General features: G+C 41.8%; 1 protein-coding gene across 1 annotated transcript in view; it reads right to left on the bottom strand.

The window, feature by feature from the left end:
- The window catches only part of JARID2 (jumonji and AT-rich interaction domain containing 2), a 301,706-nt gene that overhangs the window by 4,284 nt on the left and 278,056 nt on the right, over nt 1-19,366 (bottom strand). Inside the window, exons 13-16 of the mRNA XM_074944825.1 lie at nt 12,387-12,492; nt 8,311-8,493; nt 2,810-2,940; nt 536-719 (exon numbers count right to left, since the gene is read on the bottom strand). Coding sequence (XP_074800926.1) covers nt 536-719; nt 2,810-2,940; nt 8,311-8,493; nt 12,387-12,492 — 604 coding nt within the window. The remainder of the gene's footprint in view (nt 1-535; nt 720-2,809; nt 2,941-8,310; nt 8,494-12,386; nt 12,493-19,366) is intronic.

Genomic DNA, 19,366 nt, shown 5'->3' with positions numbered 1-19,366 from the left:
AGGAGGAGGAAGCTGAGCTGAGCTTTACCCTTTGTTCACCAGGGATTAGTTAGCAACCCCCAATTCAAATTCTTTCTAGGAAAATGAAACATAGACCTTTTTTGAGTGTGACGCTTGGTATTGTAGTATATGATTTTGCAGCTGCTGGGCTACATGGTGTGTTAGTCCACACACAAGGGATATAAATTCTAGGGCGCACTGGCATGTTGTGCATTAACTTGTACATGGCAAACCTGATGGAGGGGACAAAAAGTTCCATAATGCATGTTAACACAGTAGTGTTTGAAACAGGACTATATTAATGTGCAGTCGGGAACTTTCAGTGCATACCAGCAGGGTCCACATGGGCCAGTTAGCATGCAACATGCTAGTGTGCACTAAAATTTGCACCCTTCTAGTGCAAACTAATGTACCATGAAGAGAAGCCCATTGTGTCTGTTTGTCTAACGCTTACAGTTTAATAGAAACCAGGCTGAAGATGAAGCAATGTTTACTGAGTCAGTAGTGCTATAGGCATACTAAGGGTTTTCCTCACCATAGAAAGGTAACATAGGTGCTGGCAAATCTGACACCTCCTCTCCGACGTCTCTAACTGCAACCACTTTCGAGGCTTTTTCTTTCCATCCACCCCCGAGCTACTGCTGTCGTGGCTCCCATAGCGGGCTGAAGAATGGAGGCCTGCCTCATAAAGCTGCCGCCGCTGCCTCAGTTCTGTGTCCCTGTGAATATTTTATGAAGTTAGCAAGCAGGCACCTCCCATGCAACACTGCAAAGCTATGCTCAGGAGATCTCATACAATGATCGCCATTGAAACCTTAATCACACAAAGCCAAACCGTTTGCATCATCCCAGTGTTGGTGCTATTCCCTAGACCTGGTACAGGAAATGCAGCCAACATCACAGTAAGACTGGAGGTGCTTTTGCAGTCAGAGATTTTAACAGCAACCATTGTATCAAACCAGTGGTTCTCAAACCGATACATAGATCCTTGAGACAGCAGAGCACTGCCTGAAAGTCTAGAAGGGAGCTGCTGGCTCATGTGAAGAGCCAGGAGTAGCAGCTAACATGCCTGCCCTTCCTGAAGTTGCCAAGAGCCACCATGAGGAGGAGCCACTACTGCCAGGAGGAGCAGCATAGTTGCCTTCACCAGGAGGTGGAGATGACCCAGGGAGCTCCAGCCCTTCAGGAAGGAAAGGGGGAGCAGGCCCAGTTCTTGTGCTGAAAGACAAAGATCTTGCTGTACACCCAGGGGAAAGAGAAGGGAGACCGCATTTGGAATGAAGACTGTGTGTAAAAGAAGGCGTGCAACACCTCCTGCGCTGAGCTGTGCGGCATTAGAAGACAGCAGAGGGTGGGTCTGAGCTGTGCTTGAGTGAGGAGAGGAGGTCTGGAATGAGCTTAGCAGCTGGGAGGGAGAAGACACTAAGCACAGGTTCAGAGAGAGCTAAGATATTGGGGTGGGGAAGGGGCAGAGGCCAAGCTAAACAAATGGGAAGATTGAACAGAGGAGGCAGCAAGAGGCCCAGAACCAGGACAAACAGGAGACGCTAGGTATTTCTACACTGGAGCTAGGAACGTGCCTCCCAGCTGGGTAGACAGATTTGTGCTAGCTTCACTTGAGCTGGCATGCTGTGACTAGTACTGTGGATGTTGCAACTCCAGCGGAGACTCGGGCTAGTAACCCAAGCTCAGCCCCAGGGGATCAAGTGGGTTTGAGAGCCCAAGCTGCTGCCCGAGCCACAACATCCACACTGCTGTTTTTAGCATGCTAGCTCAAGCAGAAGTAGGGCTACTCTGTCTACGCAGGCTGGGAAACTTGCTCGCAGCTGCAGATTAAACAGAGCTGCGAGGGTTTTGTTTTGTTTTTCACATAAGCAGGCACAGGAATGACCAAGATCCTCCAGAGGATCCCAACCTTAAGAAGTTATCCAGAATATGAACAAGTTTGAGAACCACTCTGATAACAGTCAACATGGCATTTCAACAGCAAGCACTAACATTTTTGTTCCTCATTGCACAACTGCAGACTTTCTTCCCTTCAAGGAAAAAAAAATGCATGTGGATGCTATTAGTCCCACTGGGGAACTGGCTTCAGGTAGCGTGTTCTAGCACACCTGAAAATAAATTTCCCTCTTGTAATTCACTCTGAACACTAATACAAATAATTGTGTATGGGTTTTTTTTCCCCCCCTTAATCTGGAAAATTTCCAGTGACATATTAATATTAGTTTGTTAAATACAATTTGTAGATTCCAGACATCTTGATTACTCGATGTACTACGACCAGCACTACCCAGTTGTCACAAACTTGAAAGATAGGTAGCGATGCTACATGGTAGGGAACAAAAGAGAAGATCATTACATCGGAAGCCAGCTGACATGGTATCACGTTTCCTTTTCCCCCCTTCTTAAACCTTCCTACCTCAAGAGAAACCCTAAATATGGTTCCTTAATCACTGTAGGGAGAAAAAAGGAGTTTGAAGTTATTCCCATCCAACTGCTAGTGCACGACACATTGCTACCAGTACAGAAGCTCTTGGTTTGCCCTATGTAAAAATATTCTATAGCTGTACTATATAAACCCTTTGATGCTACGAAAGGGATGTTATTTTACAGCAAGTTATCCTAACCACTGGCACTCTGGCATCAAATACAGCCAAGGAAGTTTCTTCTACACCTGGCTGTACTCAAGCAGGTTTGCTGGGTCAGTGACTGCTAGATTTGACTCAGATTGTTACTTAAACTGTGTCATCTTCAGAGTTTCTCTGTGAAACACAGGGTACATGAAACAGACTCCTTGTTCTGTTACCTGAGCTCTCCAAGAAGTGCTGATATTGTAGTGAGAGTCGGTCCATTTTCCTTTTTTGCTTCTGCCGTTGCAATCTGATACAGCAACTTTTCCATTGAAAATGGTTTGGCTATACGTCGCCGCTTCATTTCCTGAGTTAACAGATTTCCAAGTTAGTTCTTGAGTAAAATTAAATGAAAAAAATAATTTGGATAAATTTAATGCAGAACAAAGTTAGATTTTTTTTATTGGTTTTTTTTTTTTTTAAAGCTATATGTTTCCTGTTAAAGAGCTGTGAATTATGACTTCCTGCATCCGATCTAGGTTAAGCAATGTGACAGAACAAAACACTGAAGCCTAAACCTGGCTAAGGCAGACAAACAAACGTGCTACAAAGGTGCCATGGAGTGTGTTCCCTACAGAGAGAGTTTTATATACCTTCAAATTAATGCTCACCAATACAAGCCATTGAGACAAGAAAAGTCTCAGTAAAACATAATGCTCTTTACAGCTAAGAAGTCAGTCTTCTAAGATTTTTTGTTACTGATTTTTTCCTTAAATTTATGAGTACTTTATTGTGAAATCTAATACTGAAACAAATACGTCAGACAAAGTCCATCTAGGACAAATTCATTCAGATAAATAAAATATTTAATAAGTATTTGGCAGATACTCCAGTGCCAACTGGCTTTCCCCATATTTCAAGCACACATCTTATTAGAGAAAGACAATCATATTCAATTAGCAGGAAGGACAGTAGGTATAGATGTCAAGAAACTGAGGAAAAGAAAGACAGAGAAACAAATCACAATACTACCTCCTGAAATCAATGGGAGTCTTTTTATTGACCTCACTAGGATCTGGATTGGGACCCCTATGACAGAATAATGCATAATCCATATTGGTTCATCAAGCCAACAACCTCTCTGTATTCCCTCCTAAAGACTCATTTGTTCTGCAATGTCGACTAGAAGTGAACCAAACCAATCACTTAAATATTCCTTCCTTTGAGCTCCCCAGTACGGTCAGTATTCCCCATTTCTGTCTTTTTGGGCAGGGTCTGGCTTAGTTTTGAGTCTCTTACAGCATCAAACATATTGTTGGCATTTAAGAAATAATAAATACAAAATAATGAATAGGAAGTCAGGTAGGTAGCAGAATGATGAACAAAGAGTACCACCACTGCACATGCATATAATTAATGAGCCGTGCATATTTTTAATTTTTTGCACAGAAAAAAGCTTCTGGAATGTTGCTGCCATTCCCCCTTTTGCCCACCAGAGGACACTATGGCACTAGAACACAGCAGCCGCTCCCAGCAGATAGTAAGCTCTGCAGTTCCACCTTTTGCCCACCAGAGGGCACTGTGGTGGTAGAGCACAGCAGCAGCTCCCAACCAGCTAGGGAAGAGAAAGAGCCTGCCTTCTTTGCAGTGCCAGCCAGACCAGGAGACAGGGGCTATGGGAGTGGGGGTCAGACGGGGGCTCATAGGAGCTAGTGGGGTAGGACAGACGGGTGCAGGCGCTGAATGGGAATGGAGGTGCAGGGCCACATGGGCAAAGCAGGAGGGAGGTGCAGAGCTACAGGGGGAAGGGGGTGGCTGAATGGGGGCACAAAGACACTTGGGGACAGGGGGAGGGGGTGGAGGGACACATGGGGATGGGGGAAATGGGTGTCTGAGTGGGGGTGGAGGGACACATGGATGGGGGGCACAGACACATGGGCGTGCAGGGGCAGATGTGCCTCACTGAATGGGAGAGGCCTCAGCCAAGGTCTGAATGCAGGAAGCTCCTTAACAGTCATTCTCTGCCCTGACAAAAAACCTGTTCCATACTTTTCACACCCAGGCTCCTTCCCAGCAATATACTTCCCTCTCCCTCAACTTCTCCCTTACATCTCACTCCCCCAAGCCTTTGCTTCTGAGAGGTGCAGGAAATATGGTTCCATATTGTAGTTTAAATGAATCATTACTCCAGAGTTCTGTATTAATTTGCCTAGTAAAGAATCTATGTCTCAAAAAACATTTTTTGAATCTTTTTCGTTGTCTGAATTGTTACAGACATACTTGTTGAAGGTATTTTGAAATAAATGACCAAAAATAATTGAAACAGGTGGGATTATTTTGAGAAATAAAATATGCAGAATTTGAAAATATTGTGCGCAGATTTTTTTTATTTACTTTTTGGGGGCGCAGAATTCCCCCAGGAGTAGAAGAGGAGTGCTATATCAAATCACAAAGTTGATAGGAGTTCTAATGTTACTGAGTATGAGAATGTCTTGTGATGAATCTGTGATCAGAAGGCTAACTGGAAGTTGCCATTTGATGGCTAATTCTTTTCCGTATCTCAGTACAGGCAAATTTCTTTTTCCATTTTGCAATAAGGGAATGTTTGGGGGTTTTTCACTGTCTTCAGAGAATCTCTTTCATAAACAGAGAGTGATAGAACAATATTTTTAAGATATACAGTAACAAAGTTGGCATGATCTAGGCCAAGGCAGCATAGCTTAAAGGAGACTGCAAAACAAAAATGGAAGGAGAATTAAACCCTGTTAGCTGAATGTCAAAAATACCTGTTAGAATTAAAACCCTGTTAGCTGAATGTCAAAAAAAACCTGTTAGAATTAAACCCTGTTCTCTGAATGTCATCACTAGCCAATCTATGGGGCAATAAGAAAATACAGGTTAATTTCATTTTGAAATTTATCCTTCTCTGTCCTACCCTCCTAAGCAAATGCTCTTGGTACTTTCTCTCTCACTGAAAGTACCCCAGAATGCACCATTCTGTGACAGATCAAATATCGCAGATTGCCTGGTTAAAGTAAGACTTACTATCTGGGATATCTTAAGTGAACATGGAAACGTCAAAATGGTCACACAATGCAAGTGAAGAGAAAAATGTTTGTTAAATCAGGTTCTCTGTACTGGAGTCAGAGTGCAGTTGGGATGAGTGGGTGGGTAGGAATGGCATATAGGTCGTTCAGATGCATCTTGGATTTTCTTAGGCCTATTTACATAGCTCATGGCTGTGAAAAATGTTGCGTCCTCTGTGATGCAGTTAGGTTGAGCCCACTGTAAACACAGCTAAGTCAACAGAAGAATTCTTCCATCAACCTAGCTACTGCCTCTCAAGCAGGTGGATTTACTTGAGTGACTGAAGACCCCTTCCAGCACTAAGGGTCTGGGCTACAGTGACATAGCCGTTATGCTGCAGCTGTGCCACTGTGGCGCTTGTAGTGTAGACATACCCTTAGTGAGCTGATTGAGTTCCTCTCTGTGGTGACAGAGAAGCTGACAGATTTTTCTCTGCTGGACATTGGAGGAGAAAGTATTAAATGTTTTGTTATTTAGCTACTAGCAATATCTGTTCACCCTATGAAACATATTTGAGTGGAAAGGTACTAGTTGGTTCAAAATGGCAGGTTCAAGGGTAAGACTGCAGTAGCCTCAGTCTGGGAGGCCACGTTTAAATTGGAAAGAGGAGAACGATAAGATAGAGCCATCAGAAGTTGTAATTGATCTGCGTCTGATGGAATGACAGTTCCACAGATCGTTGCTGAAGTATCAGCCCTAAAATGCGTGGTTTGCAACACAGGAATGTTACAAGATGAAGGGCTGGACTTTTAAATACTTCGTCAGCCCATCTGACAAAAATTTCTAATAGACTCTTCTCTGTCTGTGCCAAAATTTCCTTAAATGCAATCTGCTAGTTCAGAGAAGGACACTGATTGTTATCTCAGGTTCACAACATCAGTCAGATTAGTCAAACATCACAATCCAATTCCTAATCTGGAATTTCAGATTTCCTTAGAAAAGAAATCTCTGAGGAGTCAAGCCAAAATATAACATGGAACAAGCTAGCAACACTATACAGTGCAATACATATAAAATAAAATCACAACAGCTAATAATAAGAGCAAAGTCAACATGTAATCAAAGCAGATGACAAACTATCAATGTTATTGTCCAGAATTGTAAGAAGACTAGACATGCATATGGCTGTCAGTCAAATCATTAACTACCTGAAGGAGGAATTTGGATGCCTACATAAAACAGAGCTCTAAAAAGCACAAAGTTGGTCTTTGAAAGTATCTCTCCTCAAAGTGAAGGAACCAAGGAGGAATTTCCAGGGCTTAAAGGGGAGTTGAGAAGGTAGCATGGTTTGGGGGGGGGGGGGGGAGGAGGAATAGAGGTTGCCAAGGTTATATTTTGATATAACTATATATCTAGATTCTTTTAAAGCTTGTGAAAGATATAACATCAGATTCCAAGGTAGGTTATCACAGTTAGAATCTGTTGAATTTTCAATCAAGTTATATTCATCCAGTGCCAATCTCGTTAATCAAAAGAAACTGTTCTTCAGATTTTGGGACACCAAGCAGAGATTTTCAGTCATCCCTATCCTTTAGGACACTGGCTCTTTCACAACTGACAGTCAAACGCACGCTTAGGAAGACTCTTTGTATGTAGACTTTATAACAGTCACTAAAGGGTAAAATCAGGATCCTGTTCCATCCACATCAAAAAAATGCAACACAGCTTTGATCTTACCACTATATTACTTTAAAAATCCGTTTAATGTAAAACAGACTTGGAAGAATACTACTTACCGAGAACATAAAAGAACTCAAACCTGGTCTGGACAAATGAAACTTACTGTCTGATTGTCACGCTGCTGTTCTCAAATTAATAATGCTGAGCATACTGACCATTTGACTTGAGGCTGAAAATGAAAATCTGTCCTGGCTTATCTGTAAATGCCACCAAAGTACATGTGCAGCCAATGTTGCATTTCAGGGAAGGAGGTAATTAGTAAAAAACATTCTTGCCCCCCAAAACTGACTGCATGGAGGCCAAGGAGAAATTTAGCTAAGCAGCATGCTGGGCGTGCACGTCAGCTATTTGTTTCCGCAGTTCAATGGCATGTCACTGAGAGGTATGAAAAGGATGCAGGAAGCTAGTTTTACTTTCAGCTTCAGGTCAGATGGGTTGGTCAGTCTGCCTAGGAATTTTAAATTCAAGTCAAATCAGATCAGCAGCTAGTTGCTGACAAAGGGTCAGACAGACATAATGTAGCTGTAAAAACTAATTGATTTTGCCTACTCCTCATCCCCCAAATTAGCCAAATTTTAATCAGATCTTTATATTTGAGATTCAAATTGTCCTTGGACAAGTTGCCTTAAACAAATCTAGTAAGCATAATACAATATATTGTTGACAGCTCATTAGGAGTTTTCCAAAGTGTCCTTGTGAATGACTACAACTCTAACTCCAAACTAAACTTATGCCATTTTCAGACCTACACAGTCTTTGATTACCACATATTAATTTAGGATTCTTTTCTGGAGTGAAGATATAGTTTTAGTGTCCCACAAATTTCAGAAATAGATATTTTAAAATAATCTGCAAATCCTCTGGAGTTATATCACTGTGTACTACGCATGCCGGAATGCTTGATTTGCTGACTTTTTAAAGATATCGATAGGGTTATGAACCCATTTTAAACTCCCATATTTCACCTTACCTTGGCAGTTTTAAAACCCATACTTGTCCACTGGGTGGTAGCAAAGTGCACTGTTTCAGAAACACTGTAGCCACAACACACTTTAGACACAAAGGATCCTGGAAAACAGACCACAAACTGCCCACTCTGCTGTACAGTACGATGCACCTTGATCCCCTCTTTGCACAAGACCTCTGGGGAGATCTAGAGAGAATAAAAATATGAGGAAAAGTTTGAATCCTTCTTACAGTTAGATTCCCTCTTCATTGGGCACCACCATGCATTGCTTGCTGTGGAAGGGTGATCACATGTAATACTGACATCTCATTAATTTTACCTTCTCCACCATGCCCAATATGAAACACGGAATTTCCAGTGTCCAGAATGTCAAGTACTGGGGGTGGGGGTGCAGTTCCAACAGTGAGGGCTTTATCTGAAAGTACCGCTTTTAAAATGTCAATTGCCAACACCTTCATATGCATTACATGAAAACATGGTGTGATTTAAAACAAATAACTAGCAGGTTTGGTACTTCGTGCCACTAGTTTTTCTTTACAGAAATACAGTTCCCTTTGTTAAAGTAACTAAGCCATTCTAAAGACGGTCATAGAATAAATCTGCAGTTCAAGGTCTAAGCAGATCTATTTTATATATAAAATATATTTAGCATCTAAAAGCATATTATATTACATGCATGCTAGGTAAGACATGTTAAACACTGAAAGCTAAGAACAGTTTAAGAAATTTACTATTACACAGAATTCCTGGTTTCAATAATCAAGGCCTAGAAAATATCAACACACCTGAAAAACACCAAAAATTAACCTACTACTCCTCACCTGTCCTTTCCCAGTTTTACAACATCAAAGTTCCCTATTAATGAATGGCCAAAAATTTAAGGTTGGCACAGAGCTCCACGTCAGCGTAACTTATATCCTCAAAAACGTAGCTTTTTAGTACAACATAAGAATGGCCACACTAGGTCAGACCAATGGTCCACATAGCCAAGTATCCTGTCTTCTGACAGTGGCCAATGCCAGATGTCTCGGAGAGAATGAACAGAACAGGTAATCATTGAGTGATCCATCCTCATCATCCACTCCCAGCTTCTGGCAGTCAGAAGCTTTGGATACCTAGGGCATGGGGTTGCCTTCCTGAGCATCCTGGTTAATGGCCATTGATGGACCTATCCTCCATGAACTTACCTAATTCTTTTTTGAACCCTGTTATACTTTTGGCCTTCACAACATCCCCGGCAGAGAGTACTACTGGTTGACTGCGCATTGTTTGAAGTAGTACTTCCTTTTGTTTGTTTTAAACCTGTTTTCTAGTGATTTCATTGGGTGACCTCCTGGTTCTTGTGTTATGTGAAGGAGTAAATAGCATTTCTTTATTCACTTTTTCCACACCAGTCAAGAATTTATAGACCTCTATCATATCCCTTAGTTATCTCTTTTCCGAGCTAGAAAGTCCCAGTCTTTTAAATCTCTCCTCATATAGAACCTGTTCCACACCCCTAATCATTTTAGTTGCCCTTCTCTGTACATTTTCCAATTCCAATATATCTTTTTTGAGATGGGGTGTCCGGATCTGCACGGCATAGTCTAAGTGTAGGTGTACCATGGATTTATATAGAGGCATTATATTTTCTGTCTTGTTATCTATCCTTTTTCTAATGGTTATCATCATTATCATTAACATTATCATCTTTTTTGACTGCCCCTGCACATTGAGCAGATGTTTTCAGAGAACTATCAACACTGACTCCAAGATCTCTTTACTGAGCGGTAACAGCTAATTTAGACTCCATCATTTTGTATGTACAGTTGGGATTATGTTTTCTAATAAGAATTACTTTGCTTCTATCAACATTGAATTTCATCTGCCACTTTGTTGCTCAGTCACCCAGTTTTGTGAGATCCCTTTGTAGCTTTTCGCAGTCTGCCTGGGACTTAACTATCTTGAGTAATTTTGTATCATCTGCAAATTTTGTCACCTCACTGTTTACCCCTTTTTCCAGATCATTTCTGAGTATGTTGAATAGGTCTGGTTCCAGTATTTACCACCACCATTATTTACCTCTCTCCACTCTGAAAACTGACCATTTATTCGTACCCTTTGTTTCCTTCCTTTTAACCACTTACTGATCCATGAGAGGACCTTCCCTCTTATCCCATGACTGCTTCTTTTGCTTAAGAGCCTTTGTGCAGGACCTTGTGAAAGGCTTTCTGAAAGCCTGCATACACTATATCCACTGGATCAGAAGCTGATTTAAACGATAGGTTACATACCACAGTTAGTAGTTCTGCAATTTCATATTTGAGTTCCTTCTGAACTTTTGGGTGAATACCATCTGCTCCTGATGACTTCTTACTGTTTAATTTATCAGTTTCTTTGAAAACCTCCTCTAATGACACCTCAATCTGAGACAGTTCCTCAGATTTGTCACCTAAAAAGAATGACTCGGATGTGGGAATCTCCCTCACATCCTCTGTAGAGGAGACTGATGCAAAGAATTAATTTAGTTTCCCTGCAATGGCCTTATCGTCCTTGAGTACTCCTTTAGCACCTTAATCGTCCAGTGGCCCCACTGATTGTTTAGCAGACTTCCTGCTTCTGAGGTACTTAAAACATTTTTTTCCTCTTAGTCTTTGGCTAGTTGCTCTTCAAATTCTTTTTTGGCCTGCCTAATTATACTTTTACACTGGACTTGCCTGAGTTTATGCTCCTTTCTATTTTCCTCAATACGATTTAACTTCCAATTTTTAAGGGATGCTTTTTTGCCTCTAACCACTTATTTTCCTCTGTTTAGCCATGGTAACACTTTTTTTGTCCTCTTTGTTTTTTAATTTGGGGTATGCATTTAATTTGAGCCTCTATTATGGTGTTTTCAAAAAGTTTCCATGCATCTTGCAGACACTTCACTTTTGGGACTGTACCTTTTAATTTCTGTTTAACTAGCTTCTTCATTTTTGTGTAGTTCCCCTTTCTGAAATTAAATGCTACTGTGGTGGGCTTCTTGGGTATAACCCCCCCCCCAGCGATGTCAAATTTATTTATATTATAGTCGCTATTAACAAGCAGTTCAGCTATATTCACCCCTTGAACTAGATCCTGTGTGCCACTTAGGACTAAATCAAGAATTGCTTCTCCTCTTGTGGATTCCAAGACTATCTGCTCCAAGAAGCAGTTATTTAAGGTGTTAAGAAATTTCATCTGCATCCCGTCCTGAGGTGACATGTATCCAGTCAATATAGGGATAGTTGAAATCCCCCATTTTTACTGGGCTTTTAATTTTTTTGTAGCCTCCCTAATCTCCCTGAGCAGTTCATAGTCGTCATTCTGGTCAGGCGGTCGATAGTATATCCCTACTGCTATAATCTTATTAGTCAAGCATGGAATTTCTATCCATAAAGATGGTTTCCTTTTTTTTTTTTTTTTTTTAAAACTGCTTTTTTGACAAAGCACCCAGGGAAAAAAGCCTATTAAATTTTCATTTTTAAATGCTTAAAATAGGAAGTTAGAGAGACAACGTGTATGAGGTTATATATTTTATCGGATCAACTTCTGTAAGTGAGAGAGACAAGCTTGTAAATTCAAAAGCTTGTCTCACTCATCAACAGAAGTTGGTCCCACCTTGTCTCTCTCTTATCCTGGGATCGACACAGCTACTACACCACTGCATACAGAAAACAGGAAGTAAACAAAGGAGCTGAACTGTAAGTACCCGTAATCATCTCATATCCATGACGGACATCAGGGACAAAAGACAACAGGGACTCATCTGCCATGACGGAGACTTCATTCATGAAAATGTTGGACATATGTATATTTTACATGTTTAAATGGATTGTGGGTACTTTTGAAAAGAATGGGCATTTACTGCCATGCAGGGTTAACCTTAATTTCAGCATTCTGTAGAACTGGAAAATACTGGAAATATTGCGTGGTAAATGTTGCTGCAGGTGGCAAAGGTCCAGACTTTATTGGCAACGTTCTTCTTTTTAAAATCAAAAGCAGTAACATTTGTGAATTAAAAAAACCTCCCTTCTGATTAGCATTGGATTCTCACAGATACAAAACAAAATTCAACTTACCATTACATTGCTTTCAAGCATTTCCAGCCCTGGAGTGCCATTGGCTTGCAGCAGGGTATGTACCACATCATCAAGTTTGTTCTCTTCCGCAGCAGGAATGCAATACCTGTTTGTTTAAAAGAGAAAATAGAAAGAGCATTTACTATGTAGTAAATGGTATTTCCCAACTTGTTCAGTAAAGAGAAGGATTGACCAAATCCACTCCAAAGTGAAAAGCAAGTGGAAAAAAATTAAAACAGCCCCCCCAGCTGTTTTGGCAAGATACTTCAGATTCATGGGAAGTTATTTATTTGGACTCAACCCTATAGTATTTACTATAGTCAAAGGAAAAGAAAAGGTTGAAATGATTACAAGCTATCCCCAAAGCAGAACATGTGACAACTCATTACTCTATAAAATCAGAGAGGAGAGAATCAGTAACATCCTGACATCTACAGTAGCAAGGATATCAGCAATCAGGTTGTCATCTACTCAGCACCTACACTGCATACAGTCACACTAAGCCTTACTTTGAATGACTATATTTGTTACATATGCTTAAACCAACTTACAATGTAAGCCACATTTTTTTCTTTAATAAAAACAAACGTTTATGGTCCCAAATCAGTAACAGAATACAGATATTGGAACTTACATTAGAAATATTGGATTAATAAAAGCAAAATATTCCAAGATCTTCTTCCTTCACTTACTTGACAAGTCTCAAGTTCACCTTTCCTCCTTTTCCCTGCAACAGAAGCCATCAAATGCCTAAAACACAGCAGGCAGCACAGGAAGAGAGGTTTAAACTGGGTGCTGAATTACAGGCATCCCATATTCTCTCAGCTCCTCCCATATTTTGCTAGCCACCAAAGTGGAAAAATTACACACAGTCCCATCTGTGCTCATGGCCATTAGCGCTTTCCCAAGCAGAAGTGGCATGAAACACTCTAGGGATATCTTAGCTAAGTTTTATGCAGCTGGGGAACTGCCACTGTGCCGGCTGTATAGGTGTGATCTGGCTTATGAATAAAGACTGGAACGGAAGTAGAAGTAGAGACACATATGCTGCATGGGGAGAGGGGAAAGAAATGTAGAAGAGAAACACTTATCAGTATTATCATGATCATTATATTGCAGTAGCACCCAGGGTTCCCAATCAATGCCTCCTCATGCTATGCACCATATACATGGAATAAAAGGCCAGCTCCTACTTCAAGGAGTTTACAATCTTAGTGTAACACAAAAAAGAACAGGTGGAAAACAAACAGGGAGATGGACAAGATAATAGTGAAAATTACGTTTGGTATAACAGACAGCTGTCTTGGCGCACCACTATAGAAATTTACCAAACCATGCCTACCACAACCTCTCCTTTCCTCTTCCTCCAAAGAAGCATGGCTTTCCTGCCATTTAAAAGAGTATTAGGAATACCCAATCTCCCCACCCCCAAAAACTCCCAGGCAAAACTGAAATTAAAGCTGAGAGAGAGATGCAGGAAATGTGATCAATGAAATTCTTTCTTAAATGCATGAAAGTTGAAACACCTGTGGTGAAGGAGACAAGCTCAAAAATGGATGATTTTTAAAAGATCCAATTTTCCTTCACTGCAGTGCCTTAAAGGGGGGGAGGGAGGGGAGGAGAGCAACGTCTGTGCGGGTTTACCATTCAACTATGAGATTTCAGCTATATGCTCCCCAATTTCTTCTGGGCAAAAAAGCCCTTGGTGCAGGGTTTGTTTCTTATAAGAATGGCTATATGGATCAGACCAATAGTCCATCTAGCCCAGTACCCTGTCTTCTGACAGCAGCCAATGCCAGATGCTTCAAAGGGAATGAACAGAACAGAGCAATCATCTAGTGATCCATCCCGTCACCCACTCACAGCATCTGACAATCAGAGGTTTAGAGATACCCAGAATATGGGGAGGCATCCCTGACCATCCTCGCTAATAGCCATTGATGGGCCTATCCTCCATGAACTGATCTTTTTTGAACTCCTTTATAATTTTGGCCTTCACAACATCCCCTGGCAGAGAGTTCCACAGGTTGACTGTGTTGTGAGAAGTAGTACTTCCTTATGTTTGTTTTAAACCTGTTGTCTGTTAGTTTCATTGGGTGATTGCTGGTTCTTGTGTTATGTGAAGGGGTAAATAACACTTTCTCATTCACTTTCTTCACACCATTCATAATTTTATAGACCCCATAACATATCCCCCTCTTAACTGTCTCTTTTCTGAGCTGAACAGTCCCAGTCTTTTTAATCTCTCCTCACATGGAAACTGTTCCCCATCCTTAATCAGCTGATTTGTCCTTCTCTGCACCTTTTCCATTTCTAATGCATCTTTATTTGAGATGGGGCAACCAGAACTGCACGCTGTATTCAAGGTGAGGGCATACTATGGATTTATATAGTGGCATCATGATAGTTACCGTCTGATTATCTATCCCTTTCCTAACATGGTTAGCTTTTTTTGACTGCCACTGTACAATGAGTGGATCTTTTTAGAGAAGTATTCACGACTCCAAGATCTCTTTCTTGAGTGGTAACAGCTTTTTTAGACCCCATCATTTTGTATGTACAGTTGGGTTAGGTTTTCCAATAAGCATTACTTTGAATTTATCAACATTGAATTTCATCTGCTATTTTGTTGCCCAGTCACCCAGTTTTGTGACATCCCTTTGTAACATCTGCTTTGGACGTAACGATCTTGAGTAATTTTGTATCATCTGCAAATTTTGCCACCTCACTGTTTATCCCATCTTTGAGATCACTTATGAATACATTGAACAGTACTGGTCTCAGTACAGATCCCGGTGGGACAACGCTATTTACTTCTCTCCATTCTGGAGACTGACCATTTATTCCTACCCTTCGTTTTCTACCTTTTAACCAGTTACTGATCCATGAGAGAACCTTCCCTCTTATCCCTTGACTGTTTACTTTGCTTAAGAGCCTTTGGTGAGGAACCTTGTCTAAAGACTTCCTGAAAATCCAAGTACACTGTATCCACTGGATCACCCTTATCCACGTGTTTGTTGATGCCCAAAAGATTTCTAATAGATTGGTGAGGCATGATTTTTCTTTACAAAAGCCGTATTTACTCTTCCCCAACGTACTGTTTTCTATCTGATAATTATGTTCTCAGCATCTGAGGAATGCTGAGCAATACTGATTTTAGGGTCACTAACAGATGACATTAGTTTCCTTTGAAAATGTGAAATTTGCCAATATTTTATCATGCAACTCTCGGCAAGGGAAGGTGTGCAGGACAGAAAGCAGTCTCATCCCTGTGATCCACCAGTATTGCTTGGAGCTGCTTTATAAAGAGCTCAGTAGGAATTCATTTGTGGACGCGAATACAAATATGTATCTGCAACAGCTCGATTCCTTCTATGAAATGGAAGACCTAGAGTGTCAGAGAGTGTTTTCCATAGTAAACCCAGATACTGCTGTTTAGAATAAGCTGGAGTGGGCTACGGTGCACATGAGTTGAGGGGAAGAGAGGGTTTTTAAAATCATTCAGCTCTTGTCTTCTCTTCAGCTAGATGTTTATTTTTAAAGGAGTAATTTTCCTACTGACATTTCTTGTTTCCCTTGTGACATTAGGTGTTTGTGAAATGGGCAACTGTTTCGTGGTTGAAAACAAAATCTTGAACTCATGTTTCAGTAAAATGGAGCCTACGTGTATGTTCTCTTACTGATTTGGGATCTCGTGTGCATCTCTCATTTTGTACGTGCCGTTTACTTCTACCCCCATCTTCCAAGTCAGTCTAAAGGAGAATGTGTTCTTATTCTCTCTCACTCAAACACTGCCCCTCCCCTTTATTTCTTTTAACTGTCAGAGGTCCTGTGTCTTTTGCAGCCATTCCTCTAGTCACAGCTTTCATAGCTGTTCAGTGACACTAGTTCAGAAGACAGAAGGATCTTTAGAGAGCTAGCCAGGGTGCAAAAGGAATCAAGCTTGGGTTCCCAATTTCTGTCACCAGATTTCTGAACTGACCCAATCTTACCTGGAATGTGTTTAGAAACACATTGTAGTCAGCTAGGGGGCATATTTCAACTGCAGCACCATGTTGGAAAGGAGAGAGAAAGATGAGACCCACCTGAGACTATAAACTTCCCCATCACTGCTTCTGGACCCAGAACCGTGCATGGGACATTAAGCCCCATACAACCCAACCCTGCTCTCGACCAAGTAGGCTCAGGAAAGGAAAGAAAACTCCAGGGTGTAGGCAGCCAGAAACACGCTAGCAAGAGCTGCTACCAAAGCAGTTTCAGTAGGAACCTTTGGATACTGATTCTGTCAGACCGCTTTCTATAGACTTTATTCTGAAAAGATTTCCCTGCCAACAATAGGCTGCTGCTTCCAACCTCTTCCCACCCACTCCCTCACAGTCTCTTCAGTTCAGCCTCACTCCAACTGCCCTTCATGCTCCTCTCTATCCATCCCACCTATCCCCCATACGTCTTCCCCCACCATTCTTTTTCCCTTTGTTTTTGTTTTTCCTTTTTGCTAATCCTTTCGTGCCTTCCTTCGTCACCCACCCATGCCCTATAATACACAGATATAAACATACATGTAAGATTACATAAAAAATACTAAAGTAAAAGAGTGTTAAGATTTCAAAGTTAAACACTCAAAAATTAGGAAGTGCCAAAATTTAGTTATCTGTGCAACCTTAATTTGCCTCCCAGCAACCTTGGGAAGCATCACAGTGTAATATTCTACTTAAAAAAAAAAAAAAAAAAAAAATCCCTGAAAAAAACCTAATTCCATCACATGATTCATCAGCAGGGTTGGAACCTTTAGATCCACTGCACAGACCTTTGTCCCTTGGCCTAACAGAGTAACTCAGAGCAGTAGTAGACTATTATCCTTTATTTGGACCAGCACTAGAGGAGAGCACTTTGCCAGTGGGTTTCACAGATATTTGCTGGTAGCAGAGGAATGGTGGGACAGAGGAATCTTGGGTTCCATTCCAGACTGTAGAGGGAAGCATGGTTTAGGCGCAACCAAACTATCTGTCCCAGCTTTCCCCTGTCCCCTTTTGTCTGTGTTCCCTACAATATTCCCTCTTTCCCGCCCCCACCACACACACACACACACACACACACACACACACACACACACAAAGCCTGTCCCCTTCTGTCTCTGTTCCCACTGCTCCTAACACAGTTTTTTTTTGCTCCATTGATCCACATGGCTATTTTTTTTATTGGGGAAGAGGGGTGATACCAGTCAGTTGTGTGTTTTTGGGGAACCAGGGCACAGTATCTAGCCTGTCTGACTGATGAAAGACACACACCACCACCCTCAGTGTCTGCTTGAACCAAAACCGATCAGAGAAAAGGCTTGTAGAAAGCAGTGAAGGGCATTGGGAGACACACCTAGACCCCTCCTCACAAGGGTGACAAGATTAAGACATCTCTATTAGCATACAGAATGAAGAACAGAGACAACTTCCCTCGCCTCATCTGCATGAAAGATGGGACAGGGAGACATCCCCATTTGCATTCAGAATGGAGAACAGAACTGCACTGAACTCTGGGACCAGAAAAGCAGGGAAGCATTGCATCATGGGGGATCTCTGCTCCAGATGTTAATGAACCTATGTCTGCACGCACCCAGCTCAGCAATTATCAAACCAATTCTACTAATAAATCCTTGATTGATACCCAAAATACTGAAGCAGCCTAGTTGCACTGTGGGCTCCCTGGAAGACCACCACCCATGGCCAAGTGTGATCAGCTCCTATTGTCTAGCCTAAAGAAAACCCACGAGTCATCAGTTTAACTATAAACAAATCTAGTGTTCTCCATTGTATTTTCTCTACAAAAATCCCTACTCACCCGCCAGTCAGTGCTCTGATGCATGAACCCAAACACAGCATCAGTTCCACTGGGACTCCAATCTCCTCACTGATCGTGCTGGGGGCTCTGCCTGTCTCCTGCACTCAGGACCCTGAGCTACCACCATCACCTGAGAACCCTGACCAGTTCATGCTTCAGGGAGTGGTGAGATCCTTTTCTTTCATAGAATCATAGAATATCAGGGTTGGAAGGGATCTCAGGAGGTCATCTAGTCCAACCCCCTGCTCAAAGCAGGGCCAGTCCCCAATTTCTGCCCCAGATCCCTAAGTGGCCCCCTCAAGGACTGAACTCACAACCCTGGGTTTAGGAGGCCAATGCTCAAACCATTGAGCTATCCCTCCCCCCTTGATCTCTTGCTCTCTCTCTGTTTTCCTTTCTACCTCAGGTATTAATCTTTAATAATGTATGTTATGTTGGTTTAGGCTCTCCTTGTGTAGTTATCCCTATTATTCAATAAATAACTTATGGTTAAGCTGGTTGCTTCTCTCACTCTCTCTGAACTTTACTCTTTTGTGGTTTTAGCTTCCCTCATTTACTCTGCAGCAACGCTTCTTTTACCTAAGCTAAAGATCCCTATAGCACCCAAAAATACTGTGGGGTTTGCTCATCAAGTGGGTTACTACCAGTACAATTGTGATGTGAAAGTGGGGATAGGGACATGTTAAACCTGTGGCATATAAGGGGGGGGCAGCTGAAAGTGCTGTTTGACCCAGCCTATTGAGACCAGGGGCACATAAGGGTGACAGCTTGACAGTGCTGCTTGACCCAGCCCATTGAGTACAGAGACATACAGGGGGGTTGGCTTGAGAGTGCTGATTGACCTAGTCTGCTCAGACTTGCTCTCTTAATGTGTGTGTGTGTGTTCATCTGGTTCTACGGCTGGAGGAACCCAGTCCTGATGAACCTAGGTCCTGCAGGATAGCTCCATTGGGAGGGGACTTGCAGAAGGAAGGAGTGGAGCTCCATATGAACACACAAGTGACATAAGCAGTACACTAATGGAATTACAGACACCCCCTTCCCCCAGAAGAGTAACCCTAATAAATGAGCATATGCCAAAGTAAGGGGCACATCTGGTAACAGAGGGAGAGCACCAAAAGGGTTTTTTCCCCCTGATGGCAAAACAC

The sequence above is a fragment of the Natator depressus genome, chromosome 2, assembly GCF_965152275.1.
Source record: "Natator depressus isolate rNatDep1 chromosome 2, rNatDep2.hap1, whole genome shotgun sequence".
NCBI lineage: Eukaryota > Metazoa > Chordata > Testudines > Cheloniidae > Natator > Natator depressus.
The sequence above is the reverse complement of the archived record's forward strand: the minus strand, read 5'-3'. Positions and strand labels throughout refer to the sequence as shown.